The 17,422-nt window shown below is 54.3% G+C and overlaps 1 protein-coding gene across 1 annotated transcript in view; it reads right to left on the bottom strand.

The window, feature by feature from the left end:
- The window catches only part of GLIS1 (GLIS family zinc finger 1), a 92,575-nt gene extending 77,258 nt beyond the window's left edge, over positions 1–15,317 (bottom strand). The window contains exons 1-4 of the mRNA XM_039914641.1: positions 15,287–15,317; positions 11,498–11,683; positions 10,265–10,475; positions 6,417–7,524 (exon numbers count right to left, since the gene is read on the bottom strand). Of these exons, the coding sequence (XP_039770575.1) occupies positions 6,417–7,524; positions 10,265–10,475; positions 11,498–11,683; positions 15,287–15,317 (1,536 nt within the window). The remainder of the gene's footprint in view (positions 1–6,416; positions 7,525–10,264; positions 10,476–11,497; positions 11,684–15,286) is intronic.
- Positions 15,318–17,422: the final 2,105 nt, after the last annotated feature.

Raw genomic sequence — 17,422 nt, 5'->3', positions numbered from 1 at the left:
GCGACCCTGCCACGTGGAGATGCTTTGGGCACCGGAGCCTGGGAGTGGTGAGAATCTCCCCACTTTCAGCAGCCGGACCCCAGGCTCACTCCGGCCCAGGAGGGAGCTCAATTGTGATGGAGGGAACGGAGGTCACCAGGCTGGTGGACAGAGCCAGTGGCTAGCCCTGCCTTCAGGGTCCATCTTGGGACTTTCTGTACCCGTGTCACCCTTCTCCAGATGCCACAGCCACCCGAGAAGTCGCTGACATTGAGCCAGCCTCCCCAAGGAGCTTCTTTGGGCCTCGGGGGCTAGTCCTTCCAGCCCAAAGCTAGAACACAGCAGGGAGAAGCTGGAGCTCACCCTGGACCTAGATCAGGGGTCCTGTCCATGGGCCACTCGCCATTTTTGGGTGCCACCTGGGCATCTGAAGGGCCTCGGGCGGGTGCCAGAAGTGTCCACCTTTGGGCTAAGTTGGGGGAGGGAGGCGGGGGACCTCAACCGGAGGAGGAGGAGGAGGAACTGCTACTCATTTTGGCCAAGCCCCCAGGACCTTTCTAGCCATCCCTCTTCACTGTCCCAGGTCACCCACTCCCTCCCAACTACCATCTCCCTACTTACACGCTCGCCATCATCTCAAGGGTACTTGGATGCATTTATTTCCAGACTCAACAAGGTCAAGTCTTCCTTCTCCAATCTGGGGTCGTTAGTGTTCCCCTGTCCCCCATTAGAATACAAGCTCCTATGGGATAGGGACTGTGTCCTCTGCTGCTTTTGTACTCTCCCGAGTGCTTATTACAGTGCTCTATCCCCAGCTCCCAGTCCGGTGCTCTGCACAAAAGTAGGCTTCCAGAACAATGCTCATCATGCTGTGGGCAGCCAGGACAGTGCCCTGCCAATAACAGGGAGCTCAGTACAGCACTCTGCACTAAGTAGTTGCAGAACAACACTCTGCACAGACACTCAAAAACTCCTTACCATTGACTTTAAAGCATTCAATCCCTTTGCCCCCTTGCATCCTACCTGACTGATTTCCTACTATGACACAGCCCGCTCACTTTGCTCCTCTAATGCCAACCTACTCAGTGCACCTCGTTCTCGTCTTCTCGTCTATCTCGCCGTCGACTCCTCGAACACATCCTCCCTATGGCCTGGAACTCCTTCCCTCTTCATATCTGACAATCACTCTCCCCACCTCAAAGCCTTATCAAAGCACATCTCCTCCAAGAGCCCTTCCCTGCCTAGCCCCTTATTTCCTCTTCTCCCTCTCCCTTCCGCATCACCCTTGCACTTGGATTTTTATTCACTCCACTCTCAGCCCCACAGCACCGATTTATATTTCCATAACTTATTTGTATTTCTGTCTCCCTCTCTACACTGTAAGCTGCTTGTGGGCAGTGAACATGGTTACCAACTCTGTCACATTGTTCTCTGTCAATCACTTAATCCAGTGCTCTGCACACAGGGCATTCAATAAATACAATTAAATGACTGATGGATTGGTTGCCATGGCTACTGTCCTGGCTGAACCAAGGCTGGAGTTGGGCTTTCAAAGGGTGTCACTGCTGGTTCTGGTAGGGAGGGGATTCACATTCCCTTGGGGGTTCCAGGCAGGCCAGGCTCAGTGGGAAGGCGGAAAGGGCGGCCCCCACCCCATGGCTCTTCCCACCTTGACCTCCACCCCCTTCCGGCTCCCCAGTCTGACGTGGGGGTGCCGGGGGGGGTGGAGGGAGGGCAGGGCAGAGTGGCGCTTTTAGCTGGAGGCTGAACATAAGCCTACAGGCCTCAGTGGGAAATTTAATAAGGAGGTCTGTCACTGGCAGAGTTTAGAAGCAATACTTGGCTTTATTGCTGTATAATGTGACCAGAAACCACAGCCCCACCTGGCGATCCCACTTATTTCTTTTCTGAAGCTAATTGGTTTTAAGAAGGAGACCTGGCAGCCCCCCATCCCGACCCCCATTACTCCTGATGACTAGAGTTACTGGGGTTGGGCGGTAGCCCTGCTCCCCGACTTCCCTAGTGGACAACAGATCACTGGGGCCGGGTGCAGTCCCCAGCCCCGTCTCCCCCTCCGCCCTATCCCGCACTTCCCCCACCTCAGTGGATGGCCAGAGTCCCTGGGGTCATGCAGTAATGCCTCCCCAAACACACTCACACGAGATGACCAGAGTCACTGGAGTCAGTTGGCAATCCCTGTTCCACCCTCCATCACTGACTGCCCAGAGTCACTAGGGTCGGGGGGCAGCCAGGGCCCCAGTCAAGAGCTCCAAGCCCATTCTAATTTAATTCTGCCCTTTGGGTCCTGACACTTTTATTTTTCCTATTCAGGTCCTGGGCCTCATTTCCCAGTAAAATCAGATATAAAACCGAGCTTGGTCTCGTGAGCCTTTAATGGGGCCCGGCCCATCCCGTCCCTATATCCCCCAGATTATGACCCACTCCCCACCCAGGGGCTTCTAGGATTTAACTGTGGCTTCCTGCCTCCTTTCTTCCTTCTAGACTGTAAGCCCAGTGTGGGCTGGGATAGTCTCTCTTTAATGCTGAATTGTACTTTACAAGCGCTTAGTACAGTGCTCTGCATTCAGTAAGGGTTCAAATTAAATATAGATACAATTGAGTGAATTGAATGAATGAATGAATGCCTTCCCTGACCCAGATGAACCTGTCCTCTGCCCCTGCCCCAACCCCCAAAGGTCCGCCCCTACTAGTGGGCACTAGGATCACTGTAAAAAGGGGCTGGGGCAGCCAGGAAATTGGAGGGGCAGGAGGAGCAACAAAATGGTCTCCAGCCTAGCATCCACTGGAAAAGTCCCGGGGGTCTTCCTTCCTTAAACTGAAGCCTGGAAGAGGACTCCATCTCTGCCCAATCTCCCTCGCCCAGAGACACAGTCCACATCGGCCAGAGACATCCACGTATAATTTCCCTCGCCCAGAGACACAGCCCACACCGGCCACAATTGTCCACATAGTCACCCTCACTCAGAGACACAGGCCACACCTGCCACAGACATCCACACTCACAGCCACAGAACACACGGCCCCAACCCTATCTGCACTCAGGGCCGGGTGGAGACTCAGGGATGGGTCTACATTGCTCTTGGACCAGTCCCAGAGGGGTGAGGGGTAGGGCCAGGTGACACCCACACTTTTCTCTCCACTCCTTCATTCTAGACTGCCGATGCCAGGCAGGGGAGAGGACAGGAAGGGAAAGGAGACTGTAAGCTCCCTGAGGCCAAGGAGAGGGTCTACCAACTCTACTGACTCTACTGTGTTGCAGTCTCCTGAGTGCTCTACACACAGTAAGTACTCAGTAAATACCACTGATTGATTGGTTGATTGAGAGGGTAGGTGAAGAGAGGAGGGGAGGGGTGGGGAGAGGAGAGGAGAGGAGGAATGGCCGTTTCACAGGTGACCACCATCACCATCATCATCACCAGCCAAAGAGGCCTGAAACCCTCCAGACCTCCCGCTGTCACTGACCACCATGGACTGGACTGTGGCTGTCATCGGGGCTCGTTGTCACCACTGGACCACGACCATGTCCACGGGGTCTCTCTCCCACCAGGCCAGTCAGCCACCCCTGCGGACCCCTCGGGAGCGGGGAGGGGACATGACAGCCCCCTAAGTGCACTCTGTCCTGTTTCCATGAAATTGGAAAGCCCAGGCTCTGCCCCCCAGCCCCTGGCACCTTGCCAGCTCCCCCAAAACCTGTCCCCCAGATCCCTCCCCAGACTATCTCCAAGTTCCTGAGTTGAGAGGCCCCTTGGTTGGAGAAGATGGTGCCATTGATTCCTTCTTGGGTAGAACTGGGCCACTAATCTCCCCACCCCACGAGGAACCCTCCCCTCCCAACACCTGGGCCAGGGAAGAAACTTGTTTATGCTCCTGAATACTTGAATGCCCAGGACAAGACAGAAACCTACCCATGCTCACACGTCTGCACACAAATGCCCACACACATGCCACCTGTCAGAGTGTGTGACTCCAACAGTGATGTACAGAGGGGACACAGACACTGCTTCCCTCCAGTGGAACAACAGCTCCCCACCCACTTTGGCCCCAACCGGTGAATAGGGATATGGGGCATGGAGGTGTGATCCTGGTAGTCCAGTTTCATCCTGGGGGCAGTGTGGTCTAATGGGTAGAGCCCAGCCCTGGAAGTCAGAAGACCCAATTCTAGTGCTAGCATTTCCACTGGCCTGCTGTGTGACCTGGAATAAATCACGTCATTTCTCTGGGCCTCAGTTTCCTCATCTGTAAAATCAATCAGTGAATGATATTTATTTGAGCGCTTACTGTGTGCTGGGTAATAATAATAATAATGTTAGTATCTGTTAAGGGCTTATTATGTGCAGAGCACTGTTCTAAGTGCTGTGGTAGATACAGAGTGATCAGGTTGTCCCACGTGGGGCTCACAGTTTTAATCCCCATTTTACAGATGAGGGAACTGAGGCACAGAGAAGTTAAGTGACTTGCCCACGGTCACACAGCTGACAAGTGGCAGAGTCGGGATTCAAACCCATGAACTCTGACTCCCAAGCCTGTGCTCTTTCCACTGAGCCACGCTGCTTCTCTGTACTGTACTAAGTGCGTGGGAGAGTATAATACAACAGAATTGGTACACTGGTTCCCTGCCCACAAGGAGCTTGCAGTCTATAGGGGGAGACAGACCTTGAAATAAATTTCAGATATAGACATAAGTGCAGTGTGGCTAAGAGAGGGGTGAATAAAGGGTCAAGGGAACTTTCCTTCTTTTTTTAAGAAATGAAAAAATTAATCTTGATTATTTCTGCTGTCTCAGACAAGCAGAATTCCAATGGTCTAGGACATCCCATCAAGGAGAACACAGAATTAATCTTCAAAAGCTAAAGTCTTAAAGGCCCGGCATCATTATTTCTGCGGGCTATAGCGAGGATTACAGAGCAGACGAACTCAAATCCAATAACACTAAAATAACAGGAGAGAAGTCTGAAACGGCACAGGATATTGCCGAGAGATTAGACCGATGCCTTGGAACTACTTGCAGAGCCCACGGAAGAAAAGAGGTGCACCGGAGCCGGACCGGAGGGGACCGGGGCCTGCAGCCAGTGGCCCGGAGGGTGGCAGTGGGACCGGCAGAGGTCCCTGCCAGGGCAGAAAGACAGACAGGCAGATGGCAAGGTAGACAGAGAGCCAGCGTCTGCCCTTCCTCCAAGCCGGAGTCAGCCAGGGCCACCGGGCCCGTGTCCATCTTGACCGGAGTGAGCGGCTGCCAATGGGAACACGGTGGAAAGACTGGGCTTCCTGGCAGCCACTGGAGCGGAGCGGGCAGACAGTTGAGCATTCAGTCAAACTGTCCCTTATCGGCCGCCTGTTCTCCAGTAGGTCCTATGGATCTCCAAATTTCTCGGTCTAATAGTGCCCAGAGCAGCAGGGCAGTGGAGCCAGTCAGGAGAAGGGTAGAATTTCTGGGGGAGGAGAGACCGTGATACTTGGCATGGTGGGGGAGGCAAGGGGAGAGGGAGTAGAGGCTGTTCTGCAGCTCACCTTCTCTGAAAGACTGTTGGCATGAGTTGTTAGTGTGAGCTGGTCACTGTCCTGAGGGAAACGCTGGCTGCTGGGAGAGCCCAGTTGACAGGGGAGATGGGAAGACTGGGGGAGAGAGAAGGAGTTGAAGGGACAGACTGGAGCAGACTGGGGTGAATTGGGATAGACTGAGACAGACACTGGGATGGTTTGGGATAGACTGGAACAGACTGGGGCAGACAGAGGGACTGGGGCTGATTAGGACAGACTGGGATGGACTGGGGTAGAAAGTCTATCCACACCGCACACAGTTGGGAGTCAGGAAAGGAAATCCCTACAACTAAAATTCCAAGCAATGCCAGCAACGGGGGCAGTTGTCCACTCCAGTACTCCCCGGGCCTGAGGGTATGGCCGTTACACCACCAATGACCCAAGCTGTACCCGCCGCTCCAGGGCACGAGCTAGGCCTCACTTTGCCAGGCTGTGGGTTCCTGGCTCGGGCTCCATGGTGACTCTGATTCTTGCTATTTCCAAGAGGAGCATGGCCAATCCCCGTCTCCCAGCCCCCCGAGCCCAAACCGCCCAGAACACTCAAGTAGATGGAAGGAGGGAAGCAAAGCGGGAAAGCCGCCCTGGGTCCCTGGCTTTATAAAAAACTAATCACATCCGTGACACTCCCAGGCTGTCCTCAAAATCGCTGGTGGCTTTAACCATCCCCTGCCGACGCCTTGGCGGCCATCCGGGCCGGACCGTGTTCTCCGGGGGCCCGGACGACTGGAAGCCGACAGCGGTCACCCTTCCGAACAGCCCTCACGGCCCCAGGGAGTGGTGTGCGTGGAGTAGGGCGGAGGGGAGGACCCGAGGCCCAAGGACAGACACAGACCCGAACACGGACACGTACACAGACACAGACGCGTCCGGAGTCCTACCATGCACTTGTTGGGCTTCTCGCCGGAGTGCACGCGCATGTGGATGAGCAGCTTGTAGCGGGCGTTGAAGGGCTTGTGGCGGCGCACGCAGCCAGCCCAGAAGCAGGTGAAGTCTTCACCCTTGCGCTGGTCGACGTGAGTCTTCTCGATGTGCCTCACGAGCTCATCCTGCCGCGGGTAGGCGGCGCCGCAGTCCACCCAGCGACAGGCCTGGCCGGCCCCCGGGCCCACCGGGAGAACCGGGGGCTGGGGCGAGCTGGGGAGTGGACGGTAGGGAGGAGGGGGCGGGCCCTGAGGTGGCCGGAGGGGTTCGAGGCCGGCCGAGCCGCTGTCGTCCGGCTCCCGCTTGAGGGACCCCACCTTCCGGGTGCCGGGTGAGGCCTCCCTGAGGCCGGCAGCTCCGTTCTGCAGGCGGCCGAGGCCTGCGTGGTCCTGGACCGGCCGCGGCCGCCCCTGCTGCCCCACCTGCAGAGGCGGCGGCTCACGGTCCCCGCGTTCACAGTCGGCAGGGTTGGGGACGAGGCACGCCGGGGGGGGTGGCAGACTGCATGGGGGAGCCAGGAGGGGGCGGGGGAGCTTGGGGGCCCCGTGGTGACAGTGCGGGTGGGGGAGGTGAGCGTTGACCTCACCAGGGTGGGGGCCGCCCGAGGAGCCCATCCACACGCCGTTCACACAGGGGACCAGAGACGCCCGTGGGGCCCGGACGGTGGCGAAGATGGTGGTGCCCCCTGAGGAGGAGGAGGAGGAGGAGGAGGACGGTGGCAGGACCGAGAGGCCGCGCTTCTTCAGGAGACAGGCTGGAGGGTGGGGCCCGGCCTGGGTGCCACCCCCAGGGACCAGGGCCCCCAGGGAGCCCGCATGCTCGTGCGGCAGCAGATAAGATGAGGAGGAGTCTGTGACACTGCCACCGAGGAGATCCAGGTTGAGGGGAGGGCCGGAGGTGGGAGCCGCATGCCCCGGGCTCTCCCCGATCCTCCTCTGCGCAAGGAACTCTGATGGCCCCTGGTACTGGAAGTCACTTGGGCTCTCCTGCTTGATGTGCCGAGCTGTCTGGGGCCCATCTAGGTCTGGAATGATGGAGACTCCTGGATCCAGGCACCCGCAGGATCTGCAACACAGTTCAGGAGCTCCGGTTTACCTGGAGCCAGGTCGAGCAGCTGCCCTGGACATGATGGGGAGGAGTGCCCAGGGCCACGATGGGGTAGAGTGACCAGAGCCACAGTGGTGGGGAATCACCCAGAACCTTGATGGGGAGATGTGCCAAAGCCAAGATGGGGAAGAGTGTCACAATAGGGAGGAGTGACTCGAGCCAGGATGGAGAGGAATAACTAGAGTTATGATGAGGTTCAGAGCCCAGTGCCATTACAGGGAAGAGTCCCCAGAGCCATGATGGGGAATTGTGCCCGGAGCCATGATGGGGAAGAGTGCTCTGAGCCACGATGGGGAGGTATGCCCACAGCCACCCTGGAGCGGTGTGCCTGAAGTCATGGGCAGCAGGATCTAGTGGGTGTGGGCATCACCAGGGAGCTGAGGCCCAGGCATTCCCTGGAGATACTGCCAGAAGGCAGAGAGGCCTTCCTTCCTTCCATCCAACCATCCATTCTTCCATGCATCCAGCCCCAGCACTGGCCCCCAGCCCCCAAGAGAAAGACCTTGATGTCTGCCCAGGAAAGGGGTGCGGAGGAGAGCAGAGGAGTTGAATACAGGGTGCCGGGCTGGCTCAGTTGGGACCATTCAGCTAGCAAGGAGCCTCCCTGGATTAAAGGGAGCCCTGCTTGGGACCACTAGATCGACCCCCAACTTCACCCCCCAGGGCAGGGCCAACCCATTCACAGACATCAGGAGGCCCTGAGCACTCAATCCGCTTTCCCCTTCCTACTTTACTTCTCTAATAATAATTAATACTAATTATGGTATTTGTTTAGTGCTTACTATGTGCCAGGCACTGTACTAAGCCCTGGAGCGGCTACAAGCAAATTGGGTTGGACCCAGTATCTACCCTACATGGGGTTCACAGTCTCAATCCCCATTTTACAGATGAGGTAGCTGAGTCACAGAGAAGTGAAATGACTTGCTCAAGGCCACAGAGCAGACAAGTGGTGGAGTCAGAATTAGAACCTATGACCTTCTGACTCCCAGCCCTATGGTCTATCCACTATGCCATCCTGCTTCTCAGCATCTCCCATTCCAACTCAGCCCAAACACTCTGCTAGGAGGAACTGGGTTCTAAACATCTCCAACACTTGCCTATGGTGTGACTCTGGGCAAATCACTTCACTTTTCTGTGCCTCAGTTACCTCATCTGTAAAATGGGGCTTAAGACTGTGAGTCCCAGGTGGGTTAGGGACTGTTTCCAACCTGATTGCCTTATATCTACTCCAGTGCTTAGAACTGTGCCTGGAACATAGTAAGCACTTAATAAATACCATCATTATCATTATTATTACATTATTATCAAGCTCCAGAGCAAACTAAAGTTTCGCAGAGGCAGAACGCTGCCCAATCTTCTCTATGGCCTCAATATTAGATCCCCTGGGTAGATGCCACATCTGGCTCCTCGAAAAGTTCCACCGGCCTCACTGATGGGCCAGTCTATCAAATAGCTAGATGGAATCACAAATGAGGAAGTCCTGGAACCAAGTCAATCTCTGAACATCAAAGCTATACTTTCCTCAACATGGCTACACTGGATGGGACACGTGAGGAGAATGAGCAACAGCAGCAGACCCAAGCAGCTACTGAATGGAGAGCTGAAACTGGGAAACCAAGAGCACAGAGGGCAGAGAGAATGTTTGAAGGACCCTGTGAAACAAAGCCTCGGATCGCACTGCATCCTCACTGAAAGTGGGAGACAATTACCATGAAGTGATCAGTGTGGTGCACTCTATTAAGGCTCTAAACCGTAAGCTAGTTATGGGCAGGGAACTTGTCTGTTAACTCTGTGGCACTGTACGCTCCCAAGCTCTTAATACAGAGTTCTACACAGAGTAAACACTCAATAAAGATGATCAATTGATTGATTATTAAGAAATGAGCTTTGTATGGAAACGAGAGATGAGACAAGATTAAGGGGCAAAAGAGAAAATGACAGCAGACACTGCCGGGATTAAGCATGACAATACAAGGAACATCGTTATTGCGTGTGCATAATGGGGCTGGAATCCTGAGTTCTGCATTGGCCTCTCCAGTTGCAGGGGCATTTGGGGAGTGGAGAAGGGGAGGCAGAAGGATTGGGGATGGTGATAGAAGTGGGGGGACTGGCCTCTTTCATTGTGAAGAGAAGGATGTGAGTGTGGGGGGTTGCTCTTTGTGTTACTGGATCGAGCTGCAGCTTTCCTTTATTCATTCCCTGAACTGTATTTACTTAAGCACTTAATGTGTGCAGAGCAAGTGTGCTTGGGAGAGTATATAGCAGTAAACAGATAAATTCCCTGCCCACAGTGAGCTTACAGTCTAGAGGGGGAGTCAGACATTAATATCCTTTCCTTTCTCCTTCTTGAAGTTCTAGTTCCAGGAATTTCTCGTGGTGACACCTTAGAGTGATCCCTTCAGGTGAGCCAACTCTGTGGGCCCTGTGTGGCCGTGGTCAGTCTGCAGACAGCAGCCGCCTTGCCCGACGGTGGAAACTTTTACAGTCTGACAATGGAATCCAGAGTGCCGGCTATTCCTGTGTGGAGAGGGCGATGGTTGGAAAGGGAAGAGTGGTAGGGAGCAGAGAGGGACACTGGGCAGGGAGGAACAGAGGAGTCAGAGGAAGGGGGGAGGGATGGAGAGAGGGAGTGAGGGTGTAAAGAAGGATGGAGTGAGGGGGACATTGGGCACTCCGAACCGGCCTCGGTCAGCGATACCTGGAGTCCGAGGGGGTCGGGTCCAGCTGGCCGCCATGCAACATCAGCAGCAGCCGGCGCCTCTCGCAGGCCAGGGTGGGGTCCCGGGGGGGCGGATCTCCCGTGCGGAAGGACAGGATGTGCCCGCAGCCCAGGCCAGGACCGTCGACCATCTCCAGCAGGTTCATCTCTTCCACCGTCTCACTGCCGGTGGGACTGGAGCCGCCATTTGCTGTCAAAAACAGGATGGGGGGAGAGTGAGAAAAAGAGAGAGTGAGAGAGGAGGAGAGAGGGAGAAAGGAGGTGGGCAGATGTGAGCTTCAAGGGCTTTGGCACGTTCTGAGTTTGGGCGGCCTTTTCTGGGTGGTTGGGGTGGGGAGAGCGTTTCCTTGGGAGGCCTATTTTTCTAAGGGTGTCCATTTCTGGGAGGATTATTCTGAGGTGGGCTCAGCGCAGGAGAATCCAAGGAGGCCTCAATCTCCTGTTCACTCCCAAAGTAGGGCAAGGGAGAGAGGCAGTGAGGGATGGCTGGGAGTTGGGGGGAGCAGTGAGGAGGAAGAGCATGAGGACTGGGTCCCCCCTCCTTCAGCTAAACCAGACATGCTTCTCAGTTGTGTTGGAACGCAGGTGGCAGAGGTGGGAGGGAAAGGATAAATGGGGCATTTGAAATCACTGTGGGAGGAAAAATTAAACCCTGAAATAATACTGTTTTCATTAAATTCTCAAGGGCAGGAATTGTGTCTACTAACTCTTTTGTCCTCTCCCAAGTGCTCAGTACAGCGCTCTGCACATAGTAGACTAGAGGCTCCTCAAGGACAGGAATCTTGTCTACTAATTCTACTGTCCTCTCCCAAACACTCAGCACAGTGCCTGTGCACAAGAGATTGGAGGGTCCTCAAGGAAAGGGATGGTATCTACTAACTCTACTGTTCTCTCCCACGTGCTCAGTCCAGTACTGTGCACTTAATTAGTGCTCAATAAATACCACTGATCGACTGACTGATTGAGAAGGCCCACATCTACTAACTCTCCCAAGCATTCAGTGTGAATCACTGATTGATTCCAACATGTTAGAATTTTTTAATGAGAAAAACCTTGCTCCTCACTCAAGTATGCCAGACCTCTTAGAAAAGATTCACTATCTATTTAGGGTTGAATCTTCCAAAGAACTACGGGTACTCCACGGCTGCCCTTGGCATCGACATCTGACACCCAAAGGCACAATAAGCAGGTGACTCGGACAGCGCATTCTACGGTCCAGTTGGGACAGCACATTCTCCGGTGCAGGAAAGACAGTGCCTTCTCCGGTCCTGATGGGATAGTTCCCTTGACCCTGGCCATTTCCATCCGGCTTGGCGGAGGAGCTGCGCAGCAGCAGCGATGAGCAGGGGGCCAGCATCACTGCTGCTACCCGGCGAAAATCACCCAAGAGTCTGATTTCTGTGAGGGTTCAGAATCGGTAAGTCTTCCGCTTGCTTTCAAGTCACCTAAAATGCCCTGCTCCCAGCTCAAGTGGAACCGTCCGCTGACTGACGCTGGAATTGTTCTCACTTTAGGAGACACCCAAAATGGAAACCAGAAGGGGCCCATTGAGTTTTCCCCTCCCCGGCATTCTGGAATCGCTTTGCGACGTGACCGAGGCACAGCACCTCCAACCACTGAGCTCAAGGTAGAGAAAGCGTCTGGATCGGGAAATTGGATGACGTTTCAAAGGTTTCATGACAGGCTCGCTGAAGGCGCCGGCAGCTGTCGATCTCAGGGATGGTCCCCGAGAAGCAGATGGAGAATCCTGCTAGTGATCCCGCTCACGATTCATTCATTCATTCAATCATATTTATTGAGCGCACTGTACTAAGCACTTGGAAAGTAAAATTCAGCATCAGAGACAATCCCTGCCACAACAGGCTCACAATCTAGAAGTGGGGAGACAGACATCAATAGCATCAATATAAAATAAATAGAACTATAGATATATATACACATCTAGTCGTGACTCGGGGTCCCAGTTCAGAGGGGCATCCTGACCTCACACACCAGGTGGGACCACTCGCCCATGATCCCCTCTGCTCTCCCTAGATAAGCAGTCCTGTTTTGGGGGTCTCCCTTGGGACAGGGAAGACCTGCCCAAGATCCACTCTGCTACTGGGAAAAACAACCCTGTTTTAGGCATCTCCCTCTGCCCAGTGAGGCCCCGGCCAAATCACCTCTGACCCCCGATCAACAATTCTCACTCTTGGGGTCGTCCTTGCTGCTGGACTCCCAAGCCCTCAATGCTGTGTGAGGCTCCCTCCCATCACCCCTCGCTTTCTTCCCCTGGGTTTTCCAGGAGGTCCGGCAGATGTTCTCTGTTTGTTGTGGGTGTGTCGGGGCCTCTGTGTCAAGTTGACATTTCTAAAAAGTCGCCTTGCACCAGGGCAGAGGGGATGCGAGGAAAGCAGCGAAGTCTGGGTTTTGATTCTCTTCGCGATATGGATCTCAGACTAAGCCCCCTTTTTCCTCTGCTCCTTCTCCCCTTCCCATCGCCCCAACTCCCTCCCTCTGCTCTATCCCCCTCCCCGCCCCACAGCACTTGTGTATATATGAACATATTTATTATTCTATTCACTGATATTAATGATGTGTATATGTCTCAAATTCTATTTATTTATACTGATGTTACTGATGCCTGTTTACTTGTTTTGATGTCTGCCTCCCCCCTTCTAGACTGCGAGTCCATTGTTGGGAAGGGATTGTCTCTATTTGTTGCTGAATTGTACTTTCCAAGAGCTTAGTACAGTGCTCTGCATGCAGTAAGCACTCAATAAATACCACTGAATAAATGAATGAATGATCCATATAAAATTGACTGATGGGACTTTGTTTTGAAGCTGGGCAATCGAGTCCAGGATGTCCTGCATTGGCAGCCTCTCTTTGATCACACCATTCCCTGGGCCCAGCATGCCCACCTACCCACCTTCCCCAAACCTTCCAGACCTCAGCTCTCCCCATCTTCACAGTCTCTAGAAACCCTCCAGGAGCCTTCCCTGCCCCAACACCCCACACCTGCCAGACCTCCACTCTCCCTTTTGGAAACCCCACCTCTTCCAGTAGACCAACCTGGATTAACTCCCCAATGCACCCGACTCCAGCTCTCCCTGCCTCTGCTGTCCCCTGAAGCCCCCTAACTCCAGGAAACCTACCTTAACTCCCAACACCTCTGAACCCACCAGACTCCAGCTCTCGCTGCCTTCAAGACACTCCTGAAATTCCACCACTTGGAGACCTTCCCTGATTAACCCCAACACGCCAATTCACATCTCCCCAACAGACACTCCCAGCACTTTGGCATGAGCCAAGTATACATTCAATTACTTATTCTCATGTTGCTATTTGTAAAAATTTCTCTTTCTGTCTCACCCATTAGAGTGAGAGCTCTTTGTGGATAGAGACTGTGTCTCTCGAGCCCCTGGTACTTCGTAAGCACTCACTGCAATGCCCATTCCCAGGGGGGACTGCTCAGAACAGGGCCCGTCAATTAATCAATTATATTTACTGAGCACTTACAGTGTGCAGAACACATACTAAGCTCTTGGGAGAGTATAAATACAAGGTGGGCTCCGCTCAGGACAAAGCCTGTGCCCAGTACACTAGTACACTAGTAAGCACTTAACAATACCATAATTATTACTAAAGATCATAACTGCTGCTGCTCTTGCTTCTCCTCCTCCTCCTTCCCAAGGCCAACCAATGAGATAGTTATAGTCAAACGCTGCCAGCCGGCGGGGTGTGGGGAAGGTAAGTAGGCCACCGGCCACACTAGTGCTCACAGGTAGAGCACAATCACCTACACACAACATCTGTGAAGTCCATAACCTTTCCTGAGGCTAGAGAGACCAACCCAGGCCCCTTGGAAACGAGAACAGCTCCACTCAGGCCCCAGACGGGAAACCAGCACGTGGCAAGATGGAGGGCAGGGGAATGGGTGGTGGTCAGATCTTCTGGGGACATGCCACCCTCCCCAAGGAGGCACCCACAAATCAAGTGGTCCTTAGCCTGAGTCAACCAGTGTAAATTCTGTCCTGAATAAGGAGCGAGGTAGGCCAGGTTCGTCTCCCCATTTAGAGCTGTGAAACCCAGTGCAGGGCAGGTCCCAGACCTCACGGCTGGCTGCCAGAATGCCCGGACACAGGGATGGTGGAGGTGGGGTGGATGCAGGGGCTGCAGGGGACCATGCTTAAAGATGATCTCCCTATTTCAGAGACCTCTCTCTGGGGCACTTCCCAACTCCGAGAGGGAAGGAAGAACCCACAGTTCCAGGGCCCAGAGTGGCAGCAGGTGCCCAGGACAGCAGTGGGCACGTCCCAACCTCCTGGCACAGCTCTCTGCATGGGAAGTGGAAAGAGGCTCCCTGGAGAAGATGTGAGTGCAGAAGGGGAGATCGGGGCAGAGGAGCGGTCTGCTGAATGTGAAGGATGTGAAGTGGGGAGGGAGTTCTGGGCAGAGGAGAGCCAGTGGGCGTCCCTCAGGTGCTGCTCATTTATGTTCAAGTGGAGAGGAGCTGGGAAGGACTCTGCAAGGGCCAAGTCCCATTTGCCTCCCAGGTAGAGAGCGAGGGCCCTGAACCGTCCACAGATCTCAGGTTAGGAAGCCCCAAGGAGGGCCAAGAGGACCATCAAGAGAAGTGCCAAAAGAAGTACTGGGCCATTAGCAGTCGTGCCAAGAAATTCCACTTAGGAATAATTCGAGGCACGAAGCCAGCCAGGCCCATTTTGGACTTGCTGCGATTGGTGACGTGTGGGCTTTTCCTCTCCCAGCCAGGGAAGAAACTTGGCCACTAAGAGCTTTCAAGTGGCTGCCGAGCTCTACCCTAGAGGTGGCTGCATTCCGAGGAAGGGGAAGCGAAGGGATTTCCTCAGAAGGCCGGTTTGTCTTCCGCCTGGGCACTAGCAAGGGCCTTCTCCAAATGTTCCAGTCCATTCCAGAGAGATGGGCTCAAGCTACTTGCTCCAGAAGTCCGAAGTCGCCACAGTCTGAGGGAAAAGCAGCTGCCTCAGTTGGCCGTACCATGCCCGTCACCACTGCTATCACCAGGCATGTTGCTTGATGTGGTGGGCGGGCCAGTAGATCGTCTCTTCTGCCTTTCCTATCGATCCCACTCTTTAGCCCTCGGCTCTGGCCCGCCAACGTCAAGGCCGGTCAGCCCAGTTCATCTTTACAATATCGCCAAGATCCGCCCTTTCCTCTCCACCCAAACGGCTACCTTACTGCTACGGGCTCTCGTTATATCCCGGCTAGACTACTGTGTCAGCCTTCTCTCCGACGTCCCTTCCTCCTCTCTCGCCCCGCTCCGGTCTATTCTTCGCTCCGCTGCCCGGCTCATCTTCCCGCAGAAACGATCTGGGCATGTCACTCCCCTTCTTAAACAACTCCAGTGGTTGCCTATCGACCTCCGCTCCAAACAAAAACTCCTCACTCTAGGCTTCGAGGCTCTCCATCACCTTGCCCCTTCCTACCTCTCCTCCCTTCTCTCTTTCTACCGCCCACCCCTCACGCTCTGCTCCTCCGCCGCCCACCTCCTCACCGTCCCTCGGTCTCGCCCGTCCCGCCGTCGACCCCCGGGCCACGTCCTCCCGCAGTCCTGGAACGCCCTCCCTCCTCACCTCCACCAAACTGATTCTCTTCCCCTCTTCAAAACCCTACTTAAAACTCACCTCCTCCGAGAGGCCTTCCCAGACTGAGCTCCTCTTCTCCCTCTACTCCCTCTACCACCCCCCTTCACCTCTGCGCAGCTAAACCCTCTTTTCCCCATTTCCCTCTGCTCCTCCCCCTCTCCCTTCCCATCCCCTCGGCACCGTACTCGTCCGCTCAACTGTATATATTTCCATTACGCTATTTATTTTGTTAATGAAATGTACATCGCCTTGATTCTATTTAGTTGCCATTGTTTTTACGAGATGTTCTTCCCCTCGACTCTATTTATTGCCATTGTTCTTGTCTGTCTGTCTCCCCCGATCAGACCGTAAGCCCGTCAAACGGCAGGGACTGTCTCTATCTGTTGCCGACTTGTTCATTCCAAGTGCTTAGTACAGTGCTCTGCACATAGTAAGCGCTCAATAAATATTATTGAATGAATGAATGAATGAATCTTCCAAGCAGATTCAGGGTCTGCTGCCCATTCATTCACTCAATCATATTTATTGAGCACTTACTGTGTGCCGAGCACTGTACTAAGCACTTGGAATCTGTCCACATGCCCATCCAGCCACCTGCCCATCCTCTCTGCCAGTCAGCATAATCCAGGCCCAGCAGGGACCTTCACAGTGGGACCCTGGTGTGCAGGGTGTGATCCCAAGCTCCCATAGAGCAGGAGAAGGTGGAGGTGGGGCCGAGGAGGCGGGGCCCCTGGCCATCCAAATACAGATCCTCAAGGCCAGAACATCACAGTCCTCTCCACTGGGTCAATAAGGGGATTTTTTAGACACAATAGAAGAGTGAGACACGGAGACCCCAAGGGTCATCCAAGCCCTGGTGCCTAGCAAGGCTCTCTGTCACCCACCCAAGTCTGGGGCTCAGGAAGATTGAGCTATGTGGATACTTACTTCTGCTGGGACCTGGCTCGGAGCCAAACACAGACCTGTGCCCGAGAGCAGGGCGGTCCAGGGATGAGAGGGAGGGGGTGCAGGGTAGAAGACAGAGGAAGAAGAAGGAAGGGGACACACACAGTACGTGGCTGACTTGCACCAAATCACCAGCTTCCGGGAGGGTAGGGAGGTAAGGTCTAGCACGAGGTAGGCTCCACCTAGCACAACCAGCCAACTTTCCATTTTTGCTTTCAAAGTGTTGTCCAACCAAAGGTAGCCAAGATGCTTTGGGGTGAAGGAAGGCACTCATCATGGGCCAGGGAAGGAATTTCTCTTAAAATAATAAAGCAAAGAGGAGGTGAAGCAGAGGCTACCCAGTCTCCTCTGTTTCAGGATATACAGGTAGAGAGTCTCACAGTCCAGGTCGGGTCAAATGGGGCTGGGCTGGCTAGGGTTCAGGGGCAGAAGGAGAGAAGATGGATAGAGAAAGAGAAGAGTAGGGAGGAGGAGAAGGAGGAGGAGGAGGTAGAAACTGGATGGGCAACACAAATATCCAGAGAGGGTGGGTCACACCCATGGGTACACACAGAGACAGAAATGTAGGCAGAAACACTGGCTG

This window comes from Ornithorhynchus anatinus, chromosome 18 (assembly GCF_004115215.2).
Source record: "Ornithorhynchus anatinus isolate Pmale09 chromosome 18, mOrnAna1.pri.v4, whole genome shotgun sequence".
NCBI lineage: Eukaryota > Metazoa > Chordata > Mammalia > Monotremata > Ornithorhynchidae > Ornithorhynchus > Ornithorhynchus anatinus.
This window is presented reverse-complemented; position numbering and strand designations above follow the sequence as displayed.